Source organism: Chrysemys picta, chromosome 5 (genome assembly GCF_011386835.1).
Source record: "Chrysemys picta bellii isolate R12L10 chromosome 5, ASM1138683v2, whole genome shotgun sequence".
NCBI lineage: Eukaryota > Metazoa > Chordata > Testudines > Emydidae > Chrysemys > Chrysemys picta.
This window is the reverse complement of record NC_088795.1, coordinates 29621578-29647497: the sequence shown is the minus strand read 5'-3', so window position 1 is coordinate 29647497 and position 25920 is coordinate 29621578. Positions and strand designations below refer to the sequence as shown.

Below are 25920 nucleotides of genomic sequence, written 5' to 3'. Positions count from 1 at the left end.
CATGGAGCTGCACAAACATTTTCAGCTATGTGAAAAGAGTAAGAAACAAAGACAAGAAAATAACCTCTGTAGATCCAGGTTGCAGGTGCTGTGCTCCCTTTTCTAGTTGAGAATCCCTGCTATCGGCTTTGCAATGTCACTGTGCCACCACTGTGACAATCTGTCTTAGGCTCATGCTACAACTCTTTTGGTTTATGACTGACTTGGGTCAACCCAGCTCTTCTTGACATTACTGATAGTCTGTGTTCTTTTTGGAAGACAGCAGTCAGTAGAAGTGGCTGAAAAATCCTTCTGGACAGTCTGTCTCCTTATTGCTCCATGACTGACCTTTTCCCAATAGTAGTATTTGCTGGCTTATCCGAATTGGAACAGACTCATTCTCTGCTACTTTCACAAATTCCCAAAGCAGGTTTTGGATGTTCATGTTCAGGAAATTAACCATAAAGGATTTTGTTTCTTGTGCAGTAAATCCTACTCACTAAACACTGTCTTAGTGCTAAGATTAATATTAATCTTAGAAAAATCTTTTGTTTCATGTATAAAATATATAATACTTGTACTTGCCTTTCATTTAAATGACAGCAAGGTAGGATTTGCTATTCCTTATCAAGTTGCCAAGCAAGTTCCATATGAGGAGAGATTAAAGAGGCTAGGACTTTTCAGCTTGGAAAAGAGGAGACTAAGGGGGATATGATAGAGGTATATAAAATCATAAGTGATGTGGAGAAAGTAGATAAGGAAAAGTTATTTACTTATTACCATAATACAAGAACTAGGGGCCACCAAATGAAATTAGGCAGCAGGTTTAAAACAAATAAAAGGAAGCTCTTCTTCACATAGTACACAGTCAACTTGTGGAACTCCTTGCCTGAGGAAGTTGTGAAGGCAAGGACTATAACAGCATTTAAAAGAGAACTGGATAAATTCATGGCGGTTAAGTCCATTCCTGGCTATTAGCCAGGATGGGTAAGGAATGGTGTCCGTAGCCTCTGTTTGTTAGAGGGTGGAGATGGATGGCAGGAGAGAGATCACTTGATCATTACCTGTTAGGTTCACTTCCTCTGAGGCACCTGGCATTGGCCACTGTCGATAGACAGGATACTGGGCTAGATAGACCTTTGGTCTGACCCAGTACGGCCGTTCTTATGTTCTTATGACTGCTTCATTTGGCAGAAAAACATTCACTTGAAGTCAACCAGGAGGCCGGTGGCACCTTAAAGACTAACAGATTTATTTGGGTATAAGCTTTCGTGGGTAAAAAACCTCACTTCTTCAGATTCTTCACATTCACTTGAAGTGTAATTTATTTCAGTGAAACAGAGCAGGTTAGCATTTAGTAAAAAGTCATTGAGAATACCTAGACTAGTGTTCCAGAAAGATACACTGGCAGCTGAACTAGCACTTTCATGATCTATCTGTCTGTCTATCGTTTTACTGAACTTGTAATGTCAGTTGATTTTTTGGAATATGAACTGCATTGCAAAAGTAAACCTTTATTGGACTACATATACACTTCATAAATGTACTGCCATATTGTTGTTAATCATAGAAATGTAGGGCTGCGAGACCTGGAGAGGTTATCTAGTTCAACCTCCTGTGCTGAGGCAGGACCACGTAAACTTAGACCATCCCTGACAAGTGTTTGTCTAACGTGTTCTTAAAAACCTCCAGTGACAGGGATTCCACGACCTCCCTAGGAAGCCTGTTCTAGTGCTTAACTATCCTTAGTTAGAAAGTTTTTCCTAATATCTACCCTAAATCTCCCTTGCTGCAGATTAATCTGATTACTACCTTCAGTGGACATGGAAAACAATTGATCACCAACCTCCTTACTAATCAGCAGCTCTCCTCATATTTGAAGATTATCAGGTCTCCCCTCAGTCTTTACATACCCAGTTTTTAATCTTTTCTCATAGGTCAGCTTTTCTGAACCTTTTACATTTTTGTTGCTATCTCAACACTCTATCTAGTTTTGTTCACATCTTTCTTGAAGAGTGATGCCTAAAACTGGACACACTACTCCAACTGAGGCCTTGCCAGCACTGAATAGAGCGTGACAGTTACCTCCTCTGTCTTGCATACGACGCTTCTGTTAACGCACCCCAGAATACTAGCCTTTTTTTGCAAATGCATCATGTTGTTCCACTCATACTCAATTTTCTGATTCCCCCCCCATATGCTTGTGCTATTCTTTTGTAATAATTAAGAGGAGATTTCTGTTAAATGAAGAAAATAGTGTTAGAATCAATTATCTATATAAAAGATCGCCACAACTTTCATAGCAGCAGATTTATGGGGATTTTTTCTTTCTTGTGCTTGTTAACTTACAAACAGTAGGAGTATGAAATCTGATCATCTTTGGCTTTGATTGAGGGTTCCACAAAGAGGCTGCAGTGTCAGATCTATAACACAAACTCCCTCTGTCCAGGTGTCTTTTGGGCATCACAGTTATGTTGGCATTAACAACAACAACAAGAACAAAACTTTCAGCAGAGAGAATAAACATCTCTTTGTTAGGTTTAATTTCTGTTTTGTCTGATGTCGTCCTACTAATCTTCTGGTTGTCCATAATATCATCCATGCAAAACACAGTAGAGAAGATCTAAAATTTTAATATAAAGAAAAGCCAAGCAGAGTGGTTATAAGAACTTTTTCAGGCCACCCTAAACAAACAAATAGGGCACAGTGTTTCCCACCTCCTCCACTTTCCCCACAGATCATACGTAAAGAACTTGAAAAAGAAAACTTTAGCCAGATTGTTTAGTGGAAGAGTTCACACTTTTTGAAAAATGCTTCCTTCACTAGATGAGAAGAACAAAGTCTGAGTAAAGATTGATATTTCAGATACTGGTGATAGACATTTTGCAGGAAAATGGTATTATTCATTATACTAATGGTGCAGAAGAAAACTACTAGTAATAATACCTCGCTCTTATAAAGCGCTTCATGAAAAGTTTTCGGAATGTTCTGCAAAGGAGGCAAGTATTGTTATCACCATTTTACAGATAGGGAAACTGAGGAGAGGAAAGGTAACATGAGCTGACCAAGGTCACACAGCTGGCCAGTGGCAGAGCCATGAATTAGAACCTAGGTCTCTTGAGTGAGTTCATTACTCCAGCCACTAAGCAACACTGCCTCCACTATAAAACGATTGTAAACTAGGTTCCATCATGCATTAAATGTAAACTGAAACTTGAAAAAGGAATAAAAAAAATAATCCTTTCCACATTCTCACTAAGCTGCTGAGTGTCATAGTGAACAAGATTAGAGACAGTTTTCAACAAATTTGTACATCGTTATGTTTCCCCTTTTTTACAAGCCACTGAAGTTTAAGTACCTCAGTTGCTACTCCTCCCCCTACCATACTAAAATATCTCTATGCCATTGGTCCCCAAACTGTGGAGTGTGCCCCAATAGGGATGTTCGGGGGGCATGGTTGGGGGCAGGCCAGCCCCCATGGGGGGCAGGGAGGGAACGCTATCCAGCCGTACTCTGCTCCCAACTCCACTCCTGGCCCCCTCTTTGGGATGCCATGATATTGCCAGTGTAGTGCACGTTGGGAATTGAACTTGGAAGGAGTATGATAGGTAATTGTGAGATTGTACTTATAGCTTTTTGAAAAGATGAAGAGAGAGAGGTCTATGGGTGCTTTTTTAGGGAAGTTAGGCTGGATTCTGAGTTTTGTTTTTACATTTTTGCCTAAAAATTGATTCAGTGGAGGAAATGGTACTTTTTTTGTTTTGTTTAAAATATGTTTGTAAGTGCAGATTTTCCGTTGTGTGAAGGAGGTTGGACACCGGTTCAAAATACTGTATTAGGAGCTGCATGAAAATTGCTGTGCACAAATACTGGGTGCAGTGCAGCGAGTTTTACTGGTGCTACAAATCCAAGAATAATATTTCATATTCTTGATTGTCACCGGCTGGCACCTTGCTTGTGAGCTGACTGTTTACATATATACAGAAATATTTTATAGAGCACTTCTCTAACAATATGGACTCTGACTTCTACTGGATGATTGCATATAACGTCACTGCTCAGAAAGAGAGCTGCCACCATCAGAAGGCTCACAAGTACCAGTTTTAGTCAGGAATTGAAGATTGAGTGTGATGAAGAGTTTGTGTGCTGGGGAGTTTCCATGTGATTTGATAGATCTTTGTGCTGAGGAAAATTGGGTAGGTGAAGTTTTCTTGTACAGCTCAGCTGGTGCTGATTGTTTAGTGTAGCAGCACCTTGTAGGTGAGGAGGATTAAGAGCCACATTGATGATCCTTCTTCATAAGTGTGGTAAGAGCAGGCATGTTGCAAAAGTGATGTGGTCTCAGGATTGAGGGAAAGTGATGATACCACTGTTGCTGCTGTTCTTAGCAACAGAATGTTTTCTTTTTCACAGGGTAATACCTTTGCCCAGAAAATTAATAATACATTCTGTTTTGGAATATTTTGGAGGGCAGTCCTTAAATGTTGTTCTTGATATACAGGTGAAACATCTGTATGGTAGATTGTTCTCCATGCAGCTAAAATTTACTGCTCTGTGAATTGAATGCTTTATTTGTCTGAAATCTTCATACTGGAATGCCTTCCTATGACAGAAGCAAAGTGAAGAGCAAAAAACTAATTGTTTGGAGCTCTGTGAAATCTATCTTAAAGAGACAGGGTGAAATTAAACATGTTGTATTTGGTGCAACACCCTTCAATAAAATTTCATTATTTTTAGAAACACAAGCGGATTAAGAAGCTCATAAACTGTATATTCAAAGGCCTCCTTTTTTTCCCACTGGATGTAGGGTAGGCAAATATGTTTAGAAACATGTCAGCATGTATTGGTAACTTAATTTTTTGGAAAGATCAAATGAGGTGGGATATATTTTTAAAAACAAAGTTTCTAGACTTTAATGTGCAGAAGAAACATATTGATTTTATTTCAAAACAATTGTAGAGGCAAATCACTTACGCCCAAATTATGCCCTGTGGTATGCACATGCAATTCCCACTAAAGTACAATGAGATTTTTGCACATATGTTGGATGGCGGAATTTAGCTTGTCTCTGTGACTTATGCAGCAGAACATGATCCTCTTCACCCCTCAAATTGTTTGAGAAGACCATTAAAATGATCTAAGTGGTGCATCTTTTGGCGTGTGTGCGAGAGCCACCGGAGGAAATAAACAATGAGCTGCATCTCAGGACCCCTGCCTGTTCATTTCAGAAACCGGTAGTAAAATCTGGACTAGTTCATGACTTTGTTGAATACAACTAAATGATCTGTTCTGGGGTGGATAACAAGGTCTCCTGGGTCCAGAGGAGTTTCATGCAGGTTACAACAGATACCAGCTAATTGGAGTTTACCTTGAGTCATCAGGTGTCTCAGAACAGGTGGTTCTAAAGGAAATGGGGGATAAATATCAACATCCCGGAGTTGAGTCATGAACTGTAATTGTGCCCTGCTGGGCATCAGGTGACTCCTTGTGAGCTAGTCAGCTGTAATAAGGACATATCGCCTCTCCTGCAGCAGCACAGCTTAAAGAAGAATGAAATGAATCTTTGTGCATTATGTGAATTGCTGCACCTGGGGCATTACAATGCTTGAGCACTCAGACTCATTAACCGTTGGACATGGGATTATGGGTAACATTTCCTCAGATGTAGTGAGCAATGACAACCTCAGAACAGCCTTCCTCATCCTGTCTTGCCAGGCTTTGGTCATACATGACATAGTGCAGTAAATTAATATATATTTTCATAGTGCATCTTTTCCCTCTTAGTGTTTTTACTTTCAGTGAAGAGATATTTCTTCACCTGCTCTCTCAGAATCCTCGTGCTTCTGAATTTTTCTACTCATGAGTTAAGTGCAATATTATTTTATGTTGTCTGTGCAATGACGAGTAATTGTTATCAAGTTGCAAAAATATGTAATTTTTAGATGATGGGTATTAAAAACAGATGCCAAAATATGGGTGTTATTCCAACTCTAGCATTTTCATATTAAAGTACTGTTTATTTATAATATCAGAGAGAAAAGGTGGATGGACCAATTGGACCAATTTCTGTTGGTGAAAGAGAGAAGCTTTCAAGCTTACACAGAGCTCTTCTTCAGATCGGGGAAAGGTACTTATGTCACAGCTATACACAAGGTGGAACAGATTGTTTAGCATAAGTAGGTAACATATTGCAAGAGACCATTCAAAGTGAAGTGGCCTTTGTAGTCATAGGACAAAAAAAGAGGGGAGGTGCTATTGGTTATAAATAGTTGAAATGAGCCATAAATTCAGTGTCTTTATTAAGACCATGATTTTAGTGACTAGCAAAGTTATGAATTTAAGCTCCCAGTCTTATCTTTTGAAAGTGTTGTGCAGGTTTTCTTTGAAGTTGAGGACTAAGAGATCAGATATGGAGTGATCGCTTTGTGAAAGTGCTGGTCCTTGGGCGATATGGTGTTTTTGTCTTTTATTTTCCTTTGTGAATTTATTCAAAAGCATAATGATGTCTAGTTTCACCCACATAGTAGTTACTGGGGCATTTAGTGCACTAAATGAGGTACACAACATGTAGCATGTGTAAGACCCATGGATCTTGAAAGGTTTTAATATCACACATTTTTAGGAATAGTGGAGCTTGTGTGTACCTCACGTGGATCCCTGCCATTATGATGATATGATAAGCCCAATGGAACTCTTGTGAGGGTTTTAATGCTTCTGCTTTGAAATCATTTTCGTGTTGCAATTTCACTGTAAAGGCTTTTTCATATGTTCTCTCTAGACTTGCGTTGAATTTGTCATGCAACTGCTGCGCCCAAGTAATTCTTTGTTGAGGTGAATGGAGAGCTGATACTAGGTTGAAAAGAATCTGCTAAGCATGCACAATAGTTAGCTACTTTTCAAGTGTTACCATTTCAGCTATATTTCTAAATTAGAAAAGAGAACTTAAGGCAGTAGTCTAAATGGTATGGATAGTTGTGTTTTGTCCTCTGAATTCAATTTAATACCCAACAATGTATCAAGATTCAGGTGAGTTTGATCTTGATATAACTGAGAGAGCCCAGAAAATAATTGTTAAAGCGTTTCTAGTATAAACCATCTTAATGATACGGGCCCTAGTTAAGCAAGGTACTTAAGCACATGCCTAACTTTAAGCATGTGAGTAGTGGACTACGCATATGCTTAATACTAAGCACATGCTGAAGTACCTCTTTGAATCTGAGCCCCAGACATAATATAATGCTAAAATTAGTCCATCTTTCTTAAACAAAAGTTTATGCTTTTTGGATGGTGGGGGGAGAACCTCTTTGAAATGAAACGTTAGGTACGTTGGATGGATAATGTGGTCCTGTGTGTTTTGTGCTTGAATGTATATTGCTGATTCTGTGTAGCAAAAAATCAATGCACTACAGTAGCTATAGCTATTCAATAGTTACCTGTTGCATATTCCTTGAGAGCTTTTTTAAGCCACTGGAGATGTAGTTTGCCTTCGCTGCCATTTAAATGTAACTGAACTTTTCTACTTGAGACTCTGTGTGAGTTGTGCTTAATAATGGAATCTTTTCCAAACTGTTTAAATTAGGTTACTGTGGCATGTTAAAAAATACCCTGTAAATAATACTATTAAATGCAGTAACTGTTTTGTATTTTTCGTCTGTTGAAAAGAAACAAAGGTTATAGCAAAGCCATTACCGTCTTTCTGTAACTTGATATGTTTTATCTAAATAGCAGTGAGGTAGCTTAAAATAGGTTCTGGGAGGAGAATAATCAGCTTTTAGTAGTTGATAACGATAGTTCCTTTTTCTGTCTTGAATGGTATTGGTTCTGGTGATCCATAACCTTAGTTTGGAAATGAGACACAACCTATTAATTGTGTAACCTATACCCACATGCCTTTCAACTAGGTAGTGTGTGTATTTGGTGCTATTTTACGGTAAGTGATATTCTGAAGCTGTGTGCCTTTTTCTTGTATGGCAAACTTTTCTGCATACTCAGGGCACACTGCAAGCTTTTTCTCTGAAAAGGACGACAGAACAAACAACTTGAGAGGCCTTCATTCTTATCCCTATGAAGAATAACAAGCCTTTGACCCTGCTTGTGAAGTGCTGGGACTGTGGCCATGTTGGGAGTAAACATTCATCAAAAAGATGCAGGCTCCCAGATGTAGACTCAGTTGAAAGATGCCGTAAATCTTTTGATCTTTCCTTGCTGTTTACACCTAGCCGAAGACTGAGTTAGATCGTGTCAAAGTCAGATTCAGGACTCACAATTTGTTAGACCACTCTGTTTATTAGCACGCACTCTGCTAATACACCCAGATAATGTGAGCCCCATTGAAGACCCACACTACCTTATTTTATACAGATTAAAAAGGGCGCGAATTTAACAAGACGACAAAGAAAGCAGAACTGACAAGTTTACCTGAGGCTAGACATACATAGTTAATTTCCGTACTAACTTTTACCAATCTCCGGTTAATGTTCCACCATTAGCTTAAGTGGACTCATTGTTTATGCCTTAATGTTTCTTTTCCTGACTCCTGTATTTCAACATTCCTTATTTCTGCTTAAAGGTACATACAGCATTTCTTTAATCCATTCTATTTTTACAATATAATTCATTCTACTTTCACAATCGTCTGCTGTTAAGGATCAGAATACAGCAGCATCTCAGATATTATTAAATGTTTATTAATAAACATATTACAGAACTTTCTTATAACACTGCGTAGCTGTATTGATTTAAATGCACAATATATCACAAATTTGTCACTTAATCCCCTGTAAAAATAGGCATAATTCAGAACTGAAATCCTCTCCAGTACAGCAAAGTTTCCTAAATTTGCTTTACTCTGGCTAAGTATTGGTGCTAATTTCAGTATCATTTGGCAGCATATACTAACGGTTAATTTCCCCCTCCCTTTTTCCCCCCGATGAATACTTGTTTAGTTCAGCATTGATGGATTGCATCTGCTTTCAATGGTTTAAGTAGTAACATATTTTCAGATCATTCAGAACTATTACATATTTCAGAAATGCAGCACCATACCATAAATACATTAACAGATTATAAAGATAGAAGGGACTACAGTGATCATTTAGTCTGACCTCCTGTATAAGACGCTAGAACTTCCCCAAATTAATTTCTATTTGAACTAGATTAAGTCTTCCCTCTCAGCCTTTACGCATGGGGAGAAAGATTATTTTAAAGATTTAACAGGATGCATGCCAGTCAAATAGAAGTGAGCTTTTAGACGTCATCAATTCTTCCAGGGGAAAAAAAGGGAAAATTCCATCTTCAACAAAGAATCCATCAAAAAGCAAACCGGAATTATGTTGTTGTGCATTTTGATTCTCTGCAGCAGCCCAGGAATCTGTCCCCTTTTGTCCCCTTAAGGATTCTGGGAGGGGGAATGCAGAACAAAGGTAAATGTTTGAAGGAAACAGAATAGCCACTCCAGTCCATTTATAGAATACAGCACAGTACACGGTAAGCTCTTTCACTGCCAGGTAGCAGCACGGTGTGAGAGAACTTTGCTTCGGTTTCAAGGAGCTAAACTATAATCTGGGAAAACCTCTTCCTTTATTAGTAATAAGCCGTACTATCTTGATACTAATACTCTGTGTTCCAGTTGGGCCAAATAATGGTTTCACTGAGGGAAGATGATATACAGAAATGAGGTAACCTTTTAAGAGACAGGTGAAACAGCACAGCACCAGTTGGCAAGAGGAAAACCAAATCGCTGGGTCTGTGGATGTAGTAGCTTGGTCTCCTATCAATACTAGGTGCTTGACCCTGTCTCAGGCCTGCTCTACACAATGAGTTGAGTTCGAATTTAGCAGCGTTAAATTGAATTAACCTGCACCCATCCACACAACGAAGCCATTTACTTCGAAATAAAGAGCTCGTAAAATCGATTTCTGTACTCCTCCCCGACGAGGGGAGTAGCGCTGAAATCGATATTGCCATTTCGAATTAGGGTTAGTGTGGCCGCAATTCGACGGTATTGGCCTCCGGGAGCTATCCCACAGTTCACCATTCTGACCACTCTGGACAGCAATCTGAACTCGGATGCACTGGCCAGATAGACAGGAAAAGCCCCGCGAACTTTTGAATTTCATTTCCTGTTTGCCCAGCGTGGAGAGCACAGGTGACCACACAGAGCTCATCAGCACAGGTAACCATGTAGTCCGAGAATCGAAAAAGAGCACCAGCGTACGGGAGGTACTGGATCTGATCGCTGTATGGGGAGAGGAGTCCGTGCTAGCAGAACTACGTTCCAAAAGACGAAATGCCAAAACATTTGAAAAAATCTCCGAGGGCATGATGGAGAGAGGCCACAATAGGGACTTATATCAGTGCCGCATGAAAGTTAAGGAGCTCAGACAAGCCTATCAAAAAACAAAGGAGGCAAACGGTCGCTCCAGGTTAGAGCCACAGACATGCCGCTTCTATGCTGAGCTGCATGCAGTTCTAGGGTGGGCCGCCACCACTACCCCACCCTTGACCGTGGATTCCGAGGAGGGGGTAATCTCAGCTATGCCTGAGGATTCTGCGGACGGGGAAGATGAGGAGGAGGAGGATGACGAGCTTGCAAAGAGCACACAGCACTCCGTTCTCCCCAGCAGCCAGGATCTTTTTCTCAGCCTGACTGAAGTACCCTTCCAACCCTCTCAAGGCATTATCCCAGACCCTGAAGCCATGGTGAGTGTACCTTTTGTAAATATAAAACATGGTTTAAAAGCAAGCTTTTTTAATGATTAACTTCCCCGAGGACTTGGGATGCATTCGCAGCCAGTACAGCTACTGGAAAAGTCTGTTAACGTGTCTGGGGATGGAGCGGAAATCCTCCAGGGACATCTCCGTGAAGCTCTCCTGAAGGTACTCCAAAAGCCTTTGCAGAAGGCTTCTGGGCAGTGCAGTTTATTCCGTCCTCCATGGTAGGACATTTTACCACGCCATGCTAGTAGCAAGTAATCTGGTATCATTGCATGACAAAGCCTGGCAGCGTATGGTCCCGGTGTTTGCTGGCATTCAAGCAACATCCCGTTCTTTATCTCGCTGTGTAATCCTCAGGAGAGTGATATCGTTCATGGTAACCTAGTTGAAATATGGGAATTTAATTAGGTGGACAGAGGTGGCCGTTCCTACTGGGCTGTTTGCCTGTGGCTGAAAAGAAATCCTTCCCTGCAGTTAGCCAAGTGGGGGGCGGGGGGTAGGAGGGGATCATTGGCGCTGAGCTTTTCGTGTTTGGCTAGCAGGGATCTTCCCTGATACCAATCACGCGGTGGGGGGAGGGGTAAAGCGATAATCCCAGAGAATTGTATCGGGGGGTTAGTTTGGTTTCTGCTCCTGCACGTTAACAGGAAAACCACAGCACTCAACGGGCTTTGCTTGGTATGTGGGAAAGGAGGGCACTGCTTTTAGGAAGGCTGCAGAAGCCGAAAGACAATGGCTTACCATGGCCACATGCAAGCTGAATTCTGTTGCCCGGCCCAGCATCTGTGATCTCTAACACCAAAGCCGCAGGCACTCAATATTAAGATGCAAAATGCGACCTTGTACCGAAATCACATGTGCTATGTTATATGAATAGTGTTGTTCACCGTGAAAGAGTATAAGCATTGTTCTGTAAAATGTATCATTTTAAATACTTCTCTCCCTTTTTTCCCTCCCTCCCTCCCGCAGCTGCAAATTTTTCAAGCCTCCCTCCTCCATCCCAAAGGCTATCTCAGATAAGGCAGCGAAAAAAAAGGATGCGAGATGAAATGTTCTCTGAAATCATGGAATCAACCCGCAATGAAAGAGCTCATCTGAATGAGTGGAAGGACACAGTATCAAAGTACAGGAAAGATGCTAGTGAATGTGAGGCCATGACGGACGCTCGAGATGAGGTGGCAGGCTGCAGTGCTGGGGCTGCTGCGTGATCAAACAGACATGCTCCGGCATCTGGTGGAGTTTCAGGAATGGCAGCAGGATCACAGAGAATAACCTCCTTCCCCCCATCACCATGTTCCATAGCCTCCTCACCCAGACGTGTAAGAACGCGGGACGGGGGGGAGGGAGAGGAGGCTCCGTGCACCCTCCCACTCCACCCCAGTGGACAGCCCAAGCAAAAGGCTGTCATTATTTTGAACTTTTTTAATGGCCCTTTCCTTCCCTCCTATCCTCCTCCCAAACCCCACCCGGGCTACCTTGTCAGTTCTCTCCCTATGTTTATAATCAATTAATAAAGAATACATGATTTTTAAACGATAGTGACTTTATTTCCTTTGAAAGCAAGCTGTGATCAAAGGGGGGAGGGTGGTTTGCTTACAGGGAATGAGCCAATCAAGGGGGCGGGTTTTCAACAAACAGAACTTTCACACTGTGGCCAGTCATGAAACTGGTTTTCAAAGCTTCTCTGATGCACAGAGCTTCCTGGTGTGCTCTTCTAATCGCCCTGGGGTCTGGCTGCGCGTAATCAGCGGCCAGGCGATTTGCCTCAGCCTCCCACCCCACCATAAAGGTCTTCCCCTGACTCTCACAGAGATTGTGGAACACACAGCAAGCATCAATAACAATGGGAATATTGGTTTGGCTGAGGTCTGAGCGAGTCAGTAAAGTGTGCCAGTGACCCTTTAAACGTCCAAATGCACATTCTACCACCATTCTGCACTTGCTCGGCCTGTAGTTGAACAGCTCCTGACTACTGTCCAGGCTGCCTGTGTATGGCTTCATGAGCCATGGCATTAAGGGGGTAGGCTGGGTCCCCAAGGATAACTATAGGCATGTCAACATCCCCAGTGGTTATTTTCTGGTCTGGGAAGTAAATCCCTTGCTGCAGCCGTTTAAACAGAGTAGTGTTCCTGAAGACACAAGCGTCATGAACCCTTCTCGGCCATCCCACGTTGATGTTGGTGAAACGTCCCTTGTGATCCACCAGTGCTTGCAGCACCATTGAAAAGTACCCCTTGCGGTTTATGTACTAGCTACCCTGGTGCTCCGGTGCCAAAATAGGGATATGGGTTCCATCTATCGCCCCACCACAGTTAGGGAATCCCATTGCAGCAATGCCAACCACTATGACCTGCACATTACCCAGAGTCACACAATTCCCGACTGACCGGTAGCTGTCTGGTGTTGCAAGCTTCCACAGGGCTATCGCCACTCGCTTCTCAACTGTGAAGCTGCTCTGATCTTGGTACTCTGGTGCTTCAGGGCAGGGGAAAGCAAGTCACAAAATTCCAGGAAAGTGCCCTTACGCATGCGAAAGTTTCGCAGCCATTGGGAATCGTCCCACACCTGCAACAGTATGTGGTCCCACCAGTCTGTGCTTGTTTCCCGGGCCCAGAATCGGCGTTCCACGGCTATAACCTGCCCCATTAACAGCATGATCTCCAAAGCGCCTGGGCCCGCGGATTGATAGAATTCTGTGTCCATGTCCTCATCACTCTCGTCGCCGTGCTGCTGTAGCCGACTCCTGCTCGCCTGGTTTTGCAGGTTCTGGTTCAGCATAAACTGCACGATAACGCGCGAGGTGTTTACAATGTTCATGACTGCTGTCTTGAGCTGAGCGGGCTCCATGCTTGCAGTGGTATGGCATCTGCACTGTTCACCCAGGAAAAAAGGTGCGAAACGGTTGTCTGCTGTTGCTTTCCCAGAGGGAGGGGGAGCATGTACCCAGAACCACCCACGACAATGTTTTTGGCCCCATCAGGCATTGGGATCTCAACCTAGAATTCCAATGGGCGGGGGAGACTGTGGGAACTATGGGATAGCTATGGGATAGCCACCCATAGTGCAACGCTCCGGAAGTCGATGCTAGTCTCAGTACATGGACGCACACCGCTGAATTAATGTGCTTAGTGTGGCCACATACACTCGACTTTATACACTCGGTTGCCAAAAATCAAAATCTGTAAATTCGGATTAATCCCGTAGTGTAGACATACCCTCACTTGCATCACATTGCTCTTTTCATTATGTTAGTAATAATAGACCCCTTAACCCAATAGGTATTCTTCAGATCACTAATGCACAAGATAAGTACAATGAAATTTCACCTAAATATTTCTTCTTTCTTATTAATACCTTCCAAGAATTCATGAAGTCTGGTTGTGGATGACTTCCTGAATAAAGAAGAAATTGATGAAAATGCTAGTGAACAAAAACGTGGTGCACTCTGTTTATGTGTATGTGTTTAGGATACTGTACCTTATAAACAGCTAGCTTCTGATGCTATTTATCTTTAACACTAGAAACAAAATGGTTCAAAGTTCTATTGACAGAAGAGAGGCTGAAATTGCATAGATAACCTGCATTAAATATGTTGCATAACAAATGGAGCAAGAAATCAGGGCACTTAGAATGCTGTACAATTAAAGGAGTAAATCTTAGGTTAAACTCTGGCTGACTGGAGTCTCAAGGGAATTACAAGTGTGTTTTTTGTCAGTAAGATTCAGTTTGTGTGACCTCTCATAATTGTTGCAGATGTTCCCAAACGAAACTCTGTAAAGCTGTATGCTGTAAGTAATACTGCATGTGTGGTAATTCAGTGGCAAGGTATTCTTGTCAAAATAAAATCACATTAAGAACAAAACTAACCTCTGTTCCTAATAATGCCTTTACTAATTGAAACTGAGTAAGTTTAGTATTTTTATGATGTAGTTTTAAGTGATGTAGTTTTAAGATATTTTTCTACTGCATGGATTTCATTTTGTATACTATAGTTCTCAAACTTTTGCATTGTGTGGGCTACATTATACAGGCTACCTCAGCTCCTATTGGGGATTGTGACGGTCCCCAAGGTACCTCACTACTACCTGCCCTTAGTGTGAAGCAGCCGTGTCTGGTCCTACTGTAGCTCAGCTCCCTCAAACCAACAGCCTCTGGTGGTGCCCAAGCACTGACATCCAGGCTTCTGCAGACCTTTATAATCATGTAGCAATGAAATATATTTATAGTAAAATAATCATAAGCTTATTATAAAAGATTAAGATTTAAGAGATCATGAGTAAGGATAAGTGGAAACAGAAATGGTTACACATGCAAAAAATAAAGTATAAAATGCTTTTTAAAGTCTAAACTTAACTTTACCAGGCTAAAATCCTTGTCTAAAGTAGGTTTTCACTTAAAGCAATCTCCCAGAGTCACCAACCCACCTGGCCGGGGTCCACAATACACAGATGCAACTTACAGCTTACAGTTTTGGAGCTATGGATGTCAACAGTACATTAAGCACGCTAGCAAAGAAATGTATTTTGCATGTTGGTTGACTGTTGCCTTTTATATACTTTCTTCCTGAACCAAGTTAAAGACTAAGGCAATTGGAAGTAAAAACAGATGAATTTAGATTTGACCTGCTTAAAAATTAATCAAGATCTCATGAAAATGAGGTCATTTAAGTAAGGGATGGAATAGGTACTATATAAAGTTATTTAAATAGGTTACCCTGAAAATAAGCTCATCTATTGTTAATACAGTAAATGCAGGATAGACTTGGCATTAGTTACTTCCTGACAAATGCATTCCCGTGATCTATTTTTGTAACTGGATCCCAGTTACATGCAGCCTCTCCTTAGGCTGATGATGGCAACACTCATTTATAGTCAGAAGTCTCAAAAAAACATCTCATAAGCTGGAGAGCCATGCCAGATACTTGATTACCCATCTGCTTTTGAGTTACTGTCCCTGTTCTGGAAACATGTATTCAGAGTTCAACGTGGTGGAAATGGTCGTGTAAGTAAATAGTGTTTTAATGTTTTACATATTTAATGTTACATAATTATATTAGCTCAGTGTGAGTTTATCTCTATACAAAAAGCTCTTTTACACTTTTCCCCCCATGGAAATATTTGACTTTTAGGTGAAAACTTTAAACTGAAATTTTTCAGCCAAAATTGTTTCCTTTTTCAGCAGAAAACTGAGACTTTACACAAAATGTTTTTGTTTTGGTTGAAAACCCAATTTTCAGCCAACCCTAGATAGAACTTAAATGTAGCAATATTATACTGATTTATGGAGTTTAAGGCCCAGATTTGTAAAGATATTTAGGCATTGCTGTGCTCGGCATTACAACGTCTATACTGACTTAGGAGCCTAAGTGACTAATAGAAAATCTCACAGCTTGCCAATGGCAGATCTGCAAATTAACCTACGTAGCTTGACTTCCACTCCATTACCCTGTACACTGCACGTTGCTGCCTCTCTTACCAAACAGCAAACAAACCAACCAGTCATTTTGTTTATTATTAGAAGAAAGGTACCATTGTTCTTGTACTGTATATGGTATACAACAGAAAACTTAGTGCAAACATGTAAATTTGATATATTTTAAAACACAGAAGTGGACATAGCAAGAGAGTACAAGTCCTTTACTCTAAATTGTGTTTTGCTGCAGTGTTTTCCCTAGACACATGCTGATGTCTCCTTGAAATTTTCAGAATTTATGGTGTTTGTTCTTTTTGGGTGTGGAGGAATAGGTCTCCTGGACTTTTTGCAACATGGGTTCTGACTAAATATGTGTTCAGGTTATAGGACCACATTTCATAATTGTAGGTTGTCATCTTCATTCTTTCCTGGTCTAATATAAGTTTGCCAACTGAGGAGTGTTTTGTGTGTGGTCTGTGTTTTGTTTTTTGTTTCATTACTAATGGCTATGCTTAAAAACTGGATGTACAGAGATAAGCAAAAATGATGAAAAGTTTGGAAAGTAAGACCTATAGGGAATGTTTCAGTATGTTCTGTATAAAGCAAATAAGAGAGGAAATAACCATACTCTACAAACATGCAGAGGGACCTTCCTACAGAAGGATAGGAATTAAATATCCTTTTTTTGGTCCAGGACTAAAGGATCACAGTGGGCTGTGAAACATTTTTCATTGCTGCTGTAGATGACCGAATACAACTCACTATTGAACAGCAGCGAGTTTCTAAAGCTCATGCTGTGGTCAAATCAGCAACAACTTTGCTTCTACTTATACTGAACTGCCCACACGCTCCTGGAATGCTCAGTGGGAATTAACTAGGATAGTTTGGGCATGTAATTAGCTTACACTGTCCAAACCTTTCTGAACTGCAAATGTCAAACATTTAGCTTTGAACAAAGCCACAAGGGTGCCTAAAACACCAAGAGTCAGGAATTGCTTCTTTTTGGCACAAAGAAAATGTGTTCATAACACTTGTATTAAACTACAGGTGATGATTGTAACATGACTGGAATGAAAGGACACCATGGTTATTTTAGACAAAAAGTCACCAACTAGCAAATCCTAAAAGAGCAGGATTTCAAAACAATTAAAATGGATTGTTTTGGGGGGTACATAAGCACATTCAAGATGATTTTCTTGGAGTGATTGCAAGAAATTTGCTTGCTGGCCTTGTGTCATATAGACTGGAGCATGCATGTTGTGGCATGAAGAATTGATTTTCTTGAGTGCCTGTAGGTAGAAGAAAGCAAGGGAGATTCTCTCCCTGTTAATAAATGAGATGCATGGCTTTCTGGTGTAAGGCATAACTTTACCTCACTTGGCTCTATTCCAGCCTTGCACTGGCAGTTGCTTGTTAGAGCAAAAGAAGATATGAAAATAAGGCACAAAGGGAGAAATATTTCTCTTGGGAAGGAATGAGTAGGTATTTTCTCTGTGTTCTCCATAGCAGTGTTTGATACATATGCTAATTATTGGAGGAAGGTGGGGCTAAGAACCTATCAAACCAAGCACATTCAAAGACCACTCAAGATGAATTAGCGTTTTATTTTTTGTGGCAGTGATGAGTAACTGAAAAAAATAAACAAAGATTGCACTGCTCTACAGCCAAAATGCTTCTGAAATAAATGTAGTCAAACTTTACTAACTCTGGGTCACTGAGAAAGAAAATGATGCTTAAAATTGTTGATTGGCTCTAGCTTTCAAGATATGCTATTGGGTCAGTATATACGACCCTTGACTTGGGAATGGCGGAGGATAAGTGAGTTATAAAGGGAAGGGATCTCAATTTAAACCAGAAACGACTAAAATACGTCTTTGACTGGATCTATAAATAAATCTATGGCTGGGTTTGGACAGTACTTGCTTTTTAGGCAAAACAATGAATGATGCAATCTGAAGCTGGTATTGCGTCATACATGATATGAATTGCATCATGTTATTCCTAGAAGTCATGGATGATGCAATCATAATGAAGCTTCCATCACTCTGCTGAACAAATTGCCCTATATCAGCTCTAGAAATCATACAGTGTCGTGCTCTCTTATTTGTCAGTGTTTGATTTTGCAAAGGGACACATTTCTGTTTAGCCAAAGTGAGCAGAGATGCCTCGTACTTGTGTGAACAGTGCAGATAACTTCTGCTATGTTTGTGCTGAAGTGACTTCTGCATCACAAAAGCGCAGTATAACCACTATGGTTAAGAAAGCCTATCACCTTTATTTTGGCTGCAAAATTGGAGATCAGGACAAGAGGTGGGCCCCACACATATGCTGCAACAAATCTTCGCCAGTGGTTGAACAGGAAAAGGAAATCTATGCCTTTTGCAGTGCCAATGATTTGGAGAGAGCCAACAGATCATACCAGCAATTGTTACTTCTGCATGGTGCCTCCAGTTGGGAAAGGCGTGTCAAAGAAGAAAAAGTGGACTGTGCATTATCCAAACATTCCATCAGCTATATGCCCAGTACCCCACGGAGAAGGACTGCCGGTTCCTGATGCACCAGAATCATTCTCACTTGAGTCAGAAGAGGAAGAGGATGAAACTTCTGGTCCTGAACCATCAATGTCACAGGACCCACATTTTCTCCCATCCTCCTCCTCTGAACCACACCTCATAACACAAGGTGAACTGAATGACCTTGTCAGGGATTTGGAACTACCCAAGAGTAAGGCAGAGCTGTTGGGCTCCAGACTACAGCACTGGAATCTCCTGGCAGGTGATGTTAGGGTTTCCATGTTCCGTGACCGTCAAAAGGATCTTGTCCCATTCTTCTTCATGGAAGGTGATCTTGTAGCCTGCAACAACATCGATGGTGTGATGGCAGCCCTCAACATCGTTCACGATCCAGATGAGTGGAGACTGTTCATTGATTCATCGAAGACGAGTCTTAAAGCCGTTTTAATGCATAATGGCAATGTTTTGCCATCAATTCCAGTTGGTCATGCAGTCCATATGAAGGAAACCTATGACAACATGAAACAACTTTTGAGGTGCATAAACTATGACCAACATCAGTGGCAGCTTTGTGGCGATTTGAAGGTTGTTGCTCTCTTGCTTGGTCTGCAGACTGGATACACAAAGTACTGCTGTTTTCTCTGCGAATGGGATAGTCGTGCAAGAGATTCCCACTACATCAAGAAAGATTGGCCACTCCGACAGTCATTGGAGCTTGGAAGGAAAAGTGTTCAGCATCCACCACTTGTTGAATCAAGGAAGATTTTGTTACCACCCTTACATATCAAGCTGGGTCTGATGAAGAACTTTGTCAAGGCTATTGACAAAACACAAGCAGCTTTCAAGTACCTCCGTGGAAAATTTCCAAGGTTAAGTGAAGCTAAGATAAAGGAAGGTGTCTTTGTTGGTCCTCAGATTCGTGAACTTCTTCGAGATGATGTATTTGACCATGCACTGCGTGGCAAGGAAAAGACGGCATGGAAAGCCTTCCAGTTAGTGGCAATAAATTTTCTCGGAAACAACAAGGCAGACAACTACAGGTTGTTGGTGGAAAACCTCCTCAAGGCATACAAAAGCCTTGGTTGCAACATGTCACTAAAGATACATTTTTTGCACTTTCATCTAGATTTTTTTCCCACCGAACTGCGGAGCAGTGAGCGACGAGCACGACGAGCGATTTCACCAGGACAGTGCAACAATGGAGAAACGCTATTAGGGCAAATGGAGCCCATCAATGCTTGCAGACTATTGCTGGACAGTGACAAGAGATGCTCCATTTAATGAATACAAGAGGCAAGCCAAGAAGCATCGAGTAGACACTGAATAGGACTAAACTATGTACATAATAGTTTTTTGCCTTTTGTTTCATAATAAATTTTATTTATATAACCCTTTTGCTGATTTTTAAAGTGTTACATAAACAGGACAGGTGAAATATGATCATGTAAAGCAACCATAAACACATGAAAAGACCTAGGTTTACAATTTATGATTAAAACTCTACTATCTACACAATATACATAGACATAAAATGTAAAAACTTAAATATCTTAGAAACAGTAGCCAAGCAGTTGTTTTAATTGTCATATTTGAATTCAGCACATGAAAATACATAATAAGTAGCACATTTTATCTCTGAAGCAGACGACGTCTCAAAAATTGTAGACCAGTGTTGTAAGTCGTGCTTCTTCGGGGAATATACAAAGGCTAGATTTCTATTGACATTTAGCTTGACTCCCATTAGAGGCGGTCTGTAAAAACAAAACAAAAAACACCCCAAAAACCTAAATCTAAGGCTTGATTACCACTGTATTACTCAAGTGTTATGTCAGTTCAACACCATTTAGTTCAGTTAGTTTTATTTGAGCATGTACAGCAGCAGTAAACGTTATTTCAGAGCCCACTGCACTATCCTTTAGTGCTGGATTACAAAGAACCTTTGTTTAATGGAACTACATTGGTATAACACAGTGGTGAATCTGGCTCATAATCTTTTAACATTGATCTGTACCGAGTGTAACAACATCAGGAGAAAACAGTTCTTCGATATTGCAGAGAAAGATCTAGCAATTGTAAGGAATCATAATCAATACAAACATCCTGAAATAGCCCTAATTCTGTTAATCTAAGGTGAAATTCACCACCATTCAGAGGACCAGCAAGAGGCTTATGTACCATTGCATACCAATTAAGTCTATTTTTAAGTTTGTGTTGAATTTTACCCCTAGTGCAGAGATTCTCAGATCCCGTACGATTTAAAGATGTAGTGTTGGATCATGGAAGCTCGATTTAACTAACAACTTCTAAAACCTTATTCAAGACAAGGCAATTTGTACTTTAGTGTGCTAAAATGGTAGAGTTCAATCCTTGGGGTGGGGTGGGGTAGACGGGACTAAGGTTTAAATTGACCTCTTTAATGTGTGTTGAAGTATACGCTGAAAACATTTATATTGCCATTACCATTAACATGGATAAAATCTATAGGTTAAATCCTCATCTTGTGAAAATAAATTCATTGACTTAAATGGAACTATGCCAATTTACACAAATTGGGTATATGGCCCTCTGGTCAAAACACAACTCCTATGATCTTTGAGAGCTATTGCATGTCGTTAAATATTGTCCACTTCACTTAAATATTGCCGCTTTAAAGTCCTATGGTCACAATTAGTGAATAAAAACTTGAGCAAGCTTAGAGAATGTAGAATATCAAAATCTTGTCTCTTTAGATAGTAAGCTCTTTGGAGAATGGACTGATTCTTACTATTTGTGTGAATACAATTTTATTTTGAACATAATAAATTAGAAAGGTTTTAACTTCTATTTTTTTTAATAATTGCAGTACTAGCAACATAGCATTTCCTCTGAAGGGTAGAAGTTTCTTGAGCTATGTGGAACACCAACAGCGGTTTTACAGTAGGCCTGGCAATAAGGAGTTTCAATCAGTAACATCTTACATTAGGAAGTAACTTGATTGTAGCATAAAGTTATAGCTCCAACATTCTAGAACAGTTTTTGTGCAACTAAAGGAGAAAATGTTTTAAATGTCCTTGCTTTAGATGTTTAGCTTAGCTGACCTTTTGTTTCTTCCACTGAGTGACTGATTTAACATGTTTATTCATATGGCTGGTACAAGAAAATACACAGAAAGTGAACTTCCTCACACTACATGTTCATTGTACTTCAACCACGTTCTAAGGGGACCAGTTTTGAAAGGGAAAAGAGAGTGCACTTTTCCATAAGTCCTTGACTACTTTGCTGAGGCTGTCTACAAGGGTGACTTGTTTTGTTGTGATGGCTGCATTGCAGGAGCCCTCAGAGGCTTCTAACCAAGATCTCTGTTGTTAGTACAGCACCACATACACATCAGACACGGTTCCTGTTATAAACTGCCTAAATGTGATTGTTTCCTTTCTAAAGTATCACTTAGAATGAGACCAGTTCCTTATTTCACATAGGTTGCCAAATAACAATTCAGACCAAAGCTTGATACCATCTACCAACCTGACTATAGCAGGGTTCAAAAAAGAGCTAGATAAATTCATGGAGGATAGGTCCATCAATTGCTATTAGCCAGGATAGGCAGGGATGGTGTCCCTAGCCTCTGTTTGCCAGATGCTGGGAATGGGCGATGGGATGGATCACTTGATGATTACCTGTTCTGTTCATTCTCATTCCCTCTGGGGCACCTGGCATTGGTCACTGTCGGAAGACAGGATACTGGGCTAGATGGACCTTTGGTCTGACCCAGTATGGCTGTTCTTATGTTAACCTACTTTGGGTTTGAACCAGTGTCCTAGAAATAAATAGCTCCATAGGCTATTGTTTAATACTTTATTTAAATCCATTAAAATATGCACATTCCGGACCCTGCATAATTTAAAGTGTATTTTTACCTAAATTTAATCAGTTTACAAATGCTGTGAACTGGGAACAGTTGTTAAGGCGAGTAACACAGGATAATTTATCCTTCACTAAAATGTTCTAGTGCGCGTGCATTCCTTATCTAGGCATTGGAAAAGCTGTGGTATTTTCCATTGTTATAATTTTTTTCCTGACTTTATTTTCTCCAAATGAATTGTTCCTGTAAAGGAATTTAAACGGTGTATAATTATTGTTCTCTGGTCCAAAAGTGAATAAAAACAAAGCTTGACAGCATGCATTTGGAGGCTTTTGGAAAAAGTTGGGTGTGACACACAAAAAAGTAGAAAAACAAACTTTGCTGATGAGACCAGGAAACTCTGATCAGATTTTCCAGTTCTAAATGTACATGCATTAGTCCTCATCGGAAGGGATTGCTGTTAACTTTAACTTTTTTTCCCTCCTGTATTTTTCTTTGTAGTTGTTTTGTTACCCTATGCTCCAGTCTAGTTTGGATGATAATAAAGGTCAAAGATATTTGTGTAATCTTGAGGGATCTTGTATGTGAGGAGGGGAAACAAATGGCCTTTCTAATCTAGGTCAGGGACACAAATTGCTTTGTACTTTGCAAGTCTTTTGGGCTTCGTGTATGTTGTTAGTAGGCTGGAAAAAAAAAGGATATCTTGGGGCAGCCATTGGAAAAGACCACTCACAGCCACTACAATTTTATATTTCAGATTAAAACCCTCCACAAAAATCTGGACTTTGTACAGAACAAAAATTCTGGAATTTCAAAGTAACCTTCTTAAAGTTTTTGTTTTAAACTATCTAACTCTTTTCAATCTATTGGTGTGTGTGTGTGTGTGTGTGTGTGTGTGTGCGCGCGTGCGCACACATGTGTACATATCATTTATTAATATTCTGGCAGATGTGTTTTCATTATTGGGTTTTTTTTAAATGTTACAGACAGTGCAAAGCTCATCTGTAGTAGGGATGAGGAGAAGAGACTGGGAGTTGAGGTTAGGGAGAAGTTTGTGTCTGGGGGGCCATTATTTTTAGAGAATGGGTAAAGATTGTGGTAGTTCACTAAATTTATACTGACTCAGGTTTTAATTATAGTAAAAGCAGCAAGAACAGCTTGGATGAACACATTTATCTTCATCATAGTAAAATAAAATATAAACGTGTGTAAGTATGTATATTTAGGCTAGAAGTACAATTGTGTTTGAAAGGAGATCTTGACTCTTCTAATACGCGTCTTAAAAAAATCCTAAAACATATATCAAAATGTGCTTTTCTGCTATATATTCATAGTAATATGTGTGTGATGGGATATACAAGTTTTATTGATATTTGTCACATATTGATAAGGTGACAAAGTTCCTTTTGGCTTCTCCATTCAAGGGTAATGGAGCCATCCCAAACTTTAGCCATTAGGACACTTATACCACACTATTAGATATAAGGAAGTATACAGATCTATAATATAGAAAAAATGCATTTGTTATATTATTTCAACAGTACATATGATGAATAAAGTAATTGGTCAGTCACTACTGAACAAACTTCAGTTCATTCTCAGTTAGGTAAACAACGATTTGCTGTCAGAATTTAAATGGAAATATTTAAATGAATCTTGGCTATGTGGCTGAATGTTACTTTGCAGTGGGAGTGGAACAAACACCAGCTTCCAGAAATAGTAGAGAGGTTATGGAAATGCTTCTACCCTTGCTGCCTCAAAATAACAAATTATATTTCAACTTGAGCCATTCTTTAAAACCTAAAGGCGTTCCATATGATGTGCAGAAGATACCAAGGGAAAATGAAGATGAACAAATTAACCTGTTTACTTTACATGAAGCCTTCCACTGGCTACTCACTTAGCGCACAAGAGTGACCGCATTAAAGATTACCATGAAACCCCAAATAGAAAAATGGCCATCTGTAGTGTCATTGGATGCAATAGGAGGTAACCTGGCATCTCTGAGATAACAACATGCAGTAACCAACTTTTTTATATGGTGCGTGTAGACTGGGCTTAGTGGTGAGGAGAGCGTGCAATGCAAACTAAAGAAAATGGAGAATGCAATTAGGGCACAAATCTTGGAACTTTTCTGTGATTATACTAGAAAAGGGGTTAATAGATGTAGTTATTATTAATAATAATAATAATAATCTATGAAACTAGCAAGTATTTTTATCCATAATTTCACATTTGGAGAAGTTACTTTTAAAAATAGTGAATGTAAATGTGGAAGTGTTCAGAATGCTGTAGAATCCCTACTTCACATTGGGAATGTTGAGAAGTTTAAGTAAGTAGCAGAGCTACACACGTGCTAATACTGAGTTCTCATTAGCACAATCTGTCCCATATAAGTAACATGACGCCTGTCTGTGCATTTCTATTTTTTAGCTACTTTAATTCTTCTTTGGTCATATGTGTTGGAATGACATAACTACTCAACAGATTTTTGGAATGCTTTTTCAAGCTCATTTCATTAGTCAATTATATCTTATTTCAATCCTATATGTATCTGGATGGCTTCCTCAGACATGACTGCTAACAAAACTCATCCCAGGCTGCTGCTGACGCAGCTTCATTGTGTGCTCTATGGACAGGTGTCATGGGAAAATGAGCTCTTGTTTGTCTGCTCATTAAATCTGTTTCTTCTTTTAGTTTATCTCTACTGGTGGTACTAAGAGATCAGACCCAATTATTAGCATCTCCTTTTCAATCTGAGCAATTACTTTATACCTTGTTCAGGGTTCCTGATGCACACATTACTGCCTCCCCTTCCTACATAAGGGAATGCACCTTGTTCTTAAGATGATGTATCTGCAGAGAGTGGAACTGATTTTAATTGATCCTTAATATGCGAAAATAGGTGGATGAGTGGTCGGCATTTTAAATGCTCAGATGCCCTAAAGAGTATCTTGACCATAGATAGATTTGTGGAATTAATTTTCCTAGACAGTTGTTATCCCTGTAAAATAATTTATTCTCCCTTTAAATCCATTTTACATTGTGAGTATTTGGGCTTTTAAAACTCTTATTTCATATGCATCAGCAATCAACCCATCTTTGCTCAAGTCAAAATTGGTCAAACAGAAGTTATATATACTGAATATAAAAGTTCCATTTAAGATGTCTGTCTTTGTTCTCTTGCTGTCTGCAAAACTTGCCAAGGTCTTTCATTCAGTTCCTTACAGTGCCTGGACCAAATGAAAACATTGTCTTCTATAATTTCATGTTTCAGTCTCTCAAAATCCTTTTGTGAAATGACTCTGAAATACCTTGGGTGCATAATTAATACCAAATGGCATTAGTTAAATTTTATTGTATCCTACAGTGGCCACACTTATAGGTTTCATTCCAAAATGTATAACCAAGTCCCTGTACTTAAAAATGCAGGAGTGATAGCTCAGTGGTTTGCGCATT

At 40.0% G+C, this 25920-nt stretch overlaps 2 protein-coding genes across 39 annotated transcripts in view; one reads left to right on the top strand and one right to left on the bottom strand.

Moving 5' to 3' along the window:
* Positions 1-25920, bottom strand: part of LOC135983898 (general transcription factor II-I repeat domain-containing protein 2A-like) — a 984084-nt gene that overhangs the window by 112798 nt on the left and 845366 nt on the right. The window lies entirely within an intron of this gene.
* The window catches only part of PPP3CA (protein phosphatase 3 catalytic subunit alpha), a 299060-nt gene that overhangs the window by 91174 nt on the left and 181966 nt on the right, over positions 1-25920 (top strand). For 5 of the 38 annotated variants that reach the window (XM_065597621.1, XM_065597617.1, XM_065597615.1 and 2 more), the window contains exon 1: positions 6010-6106. The exons of 28 other annotated variants lie outside the window; for them this stretch is intronic. In XM_065597621.1, the coding sequence (XP_065453693.1) occupies positions 6025-6106 (82 nt within the window). In that variant the 5' untranslated portion in view covers positions 6010-6024. Of the gene's footprint in view, positions 1-6009; positions 6107-15595; positions 15697-25920 lie in introns of those variants that run through there. 5 more of the 38 variants (XM_065597638.1, XM_065597640.1, XM_065597631.1 and 2 more) reach the window with 1 other exon arrangement.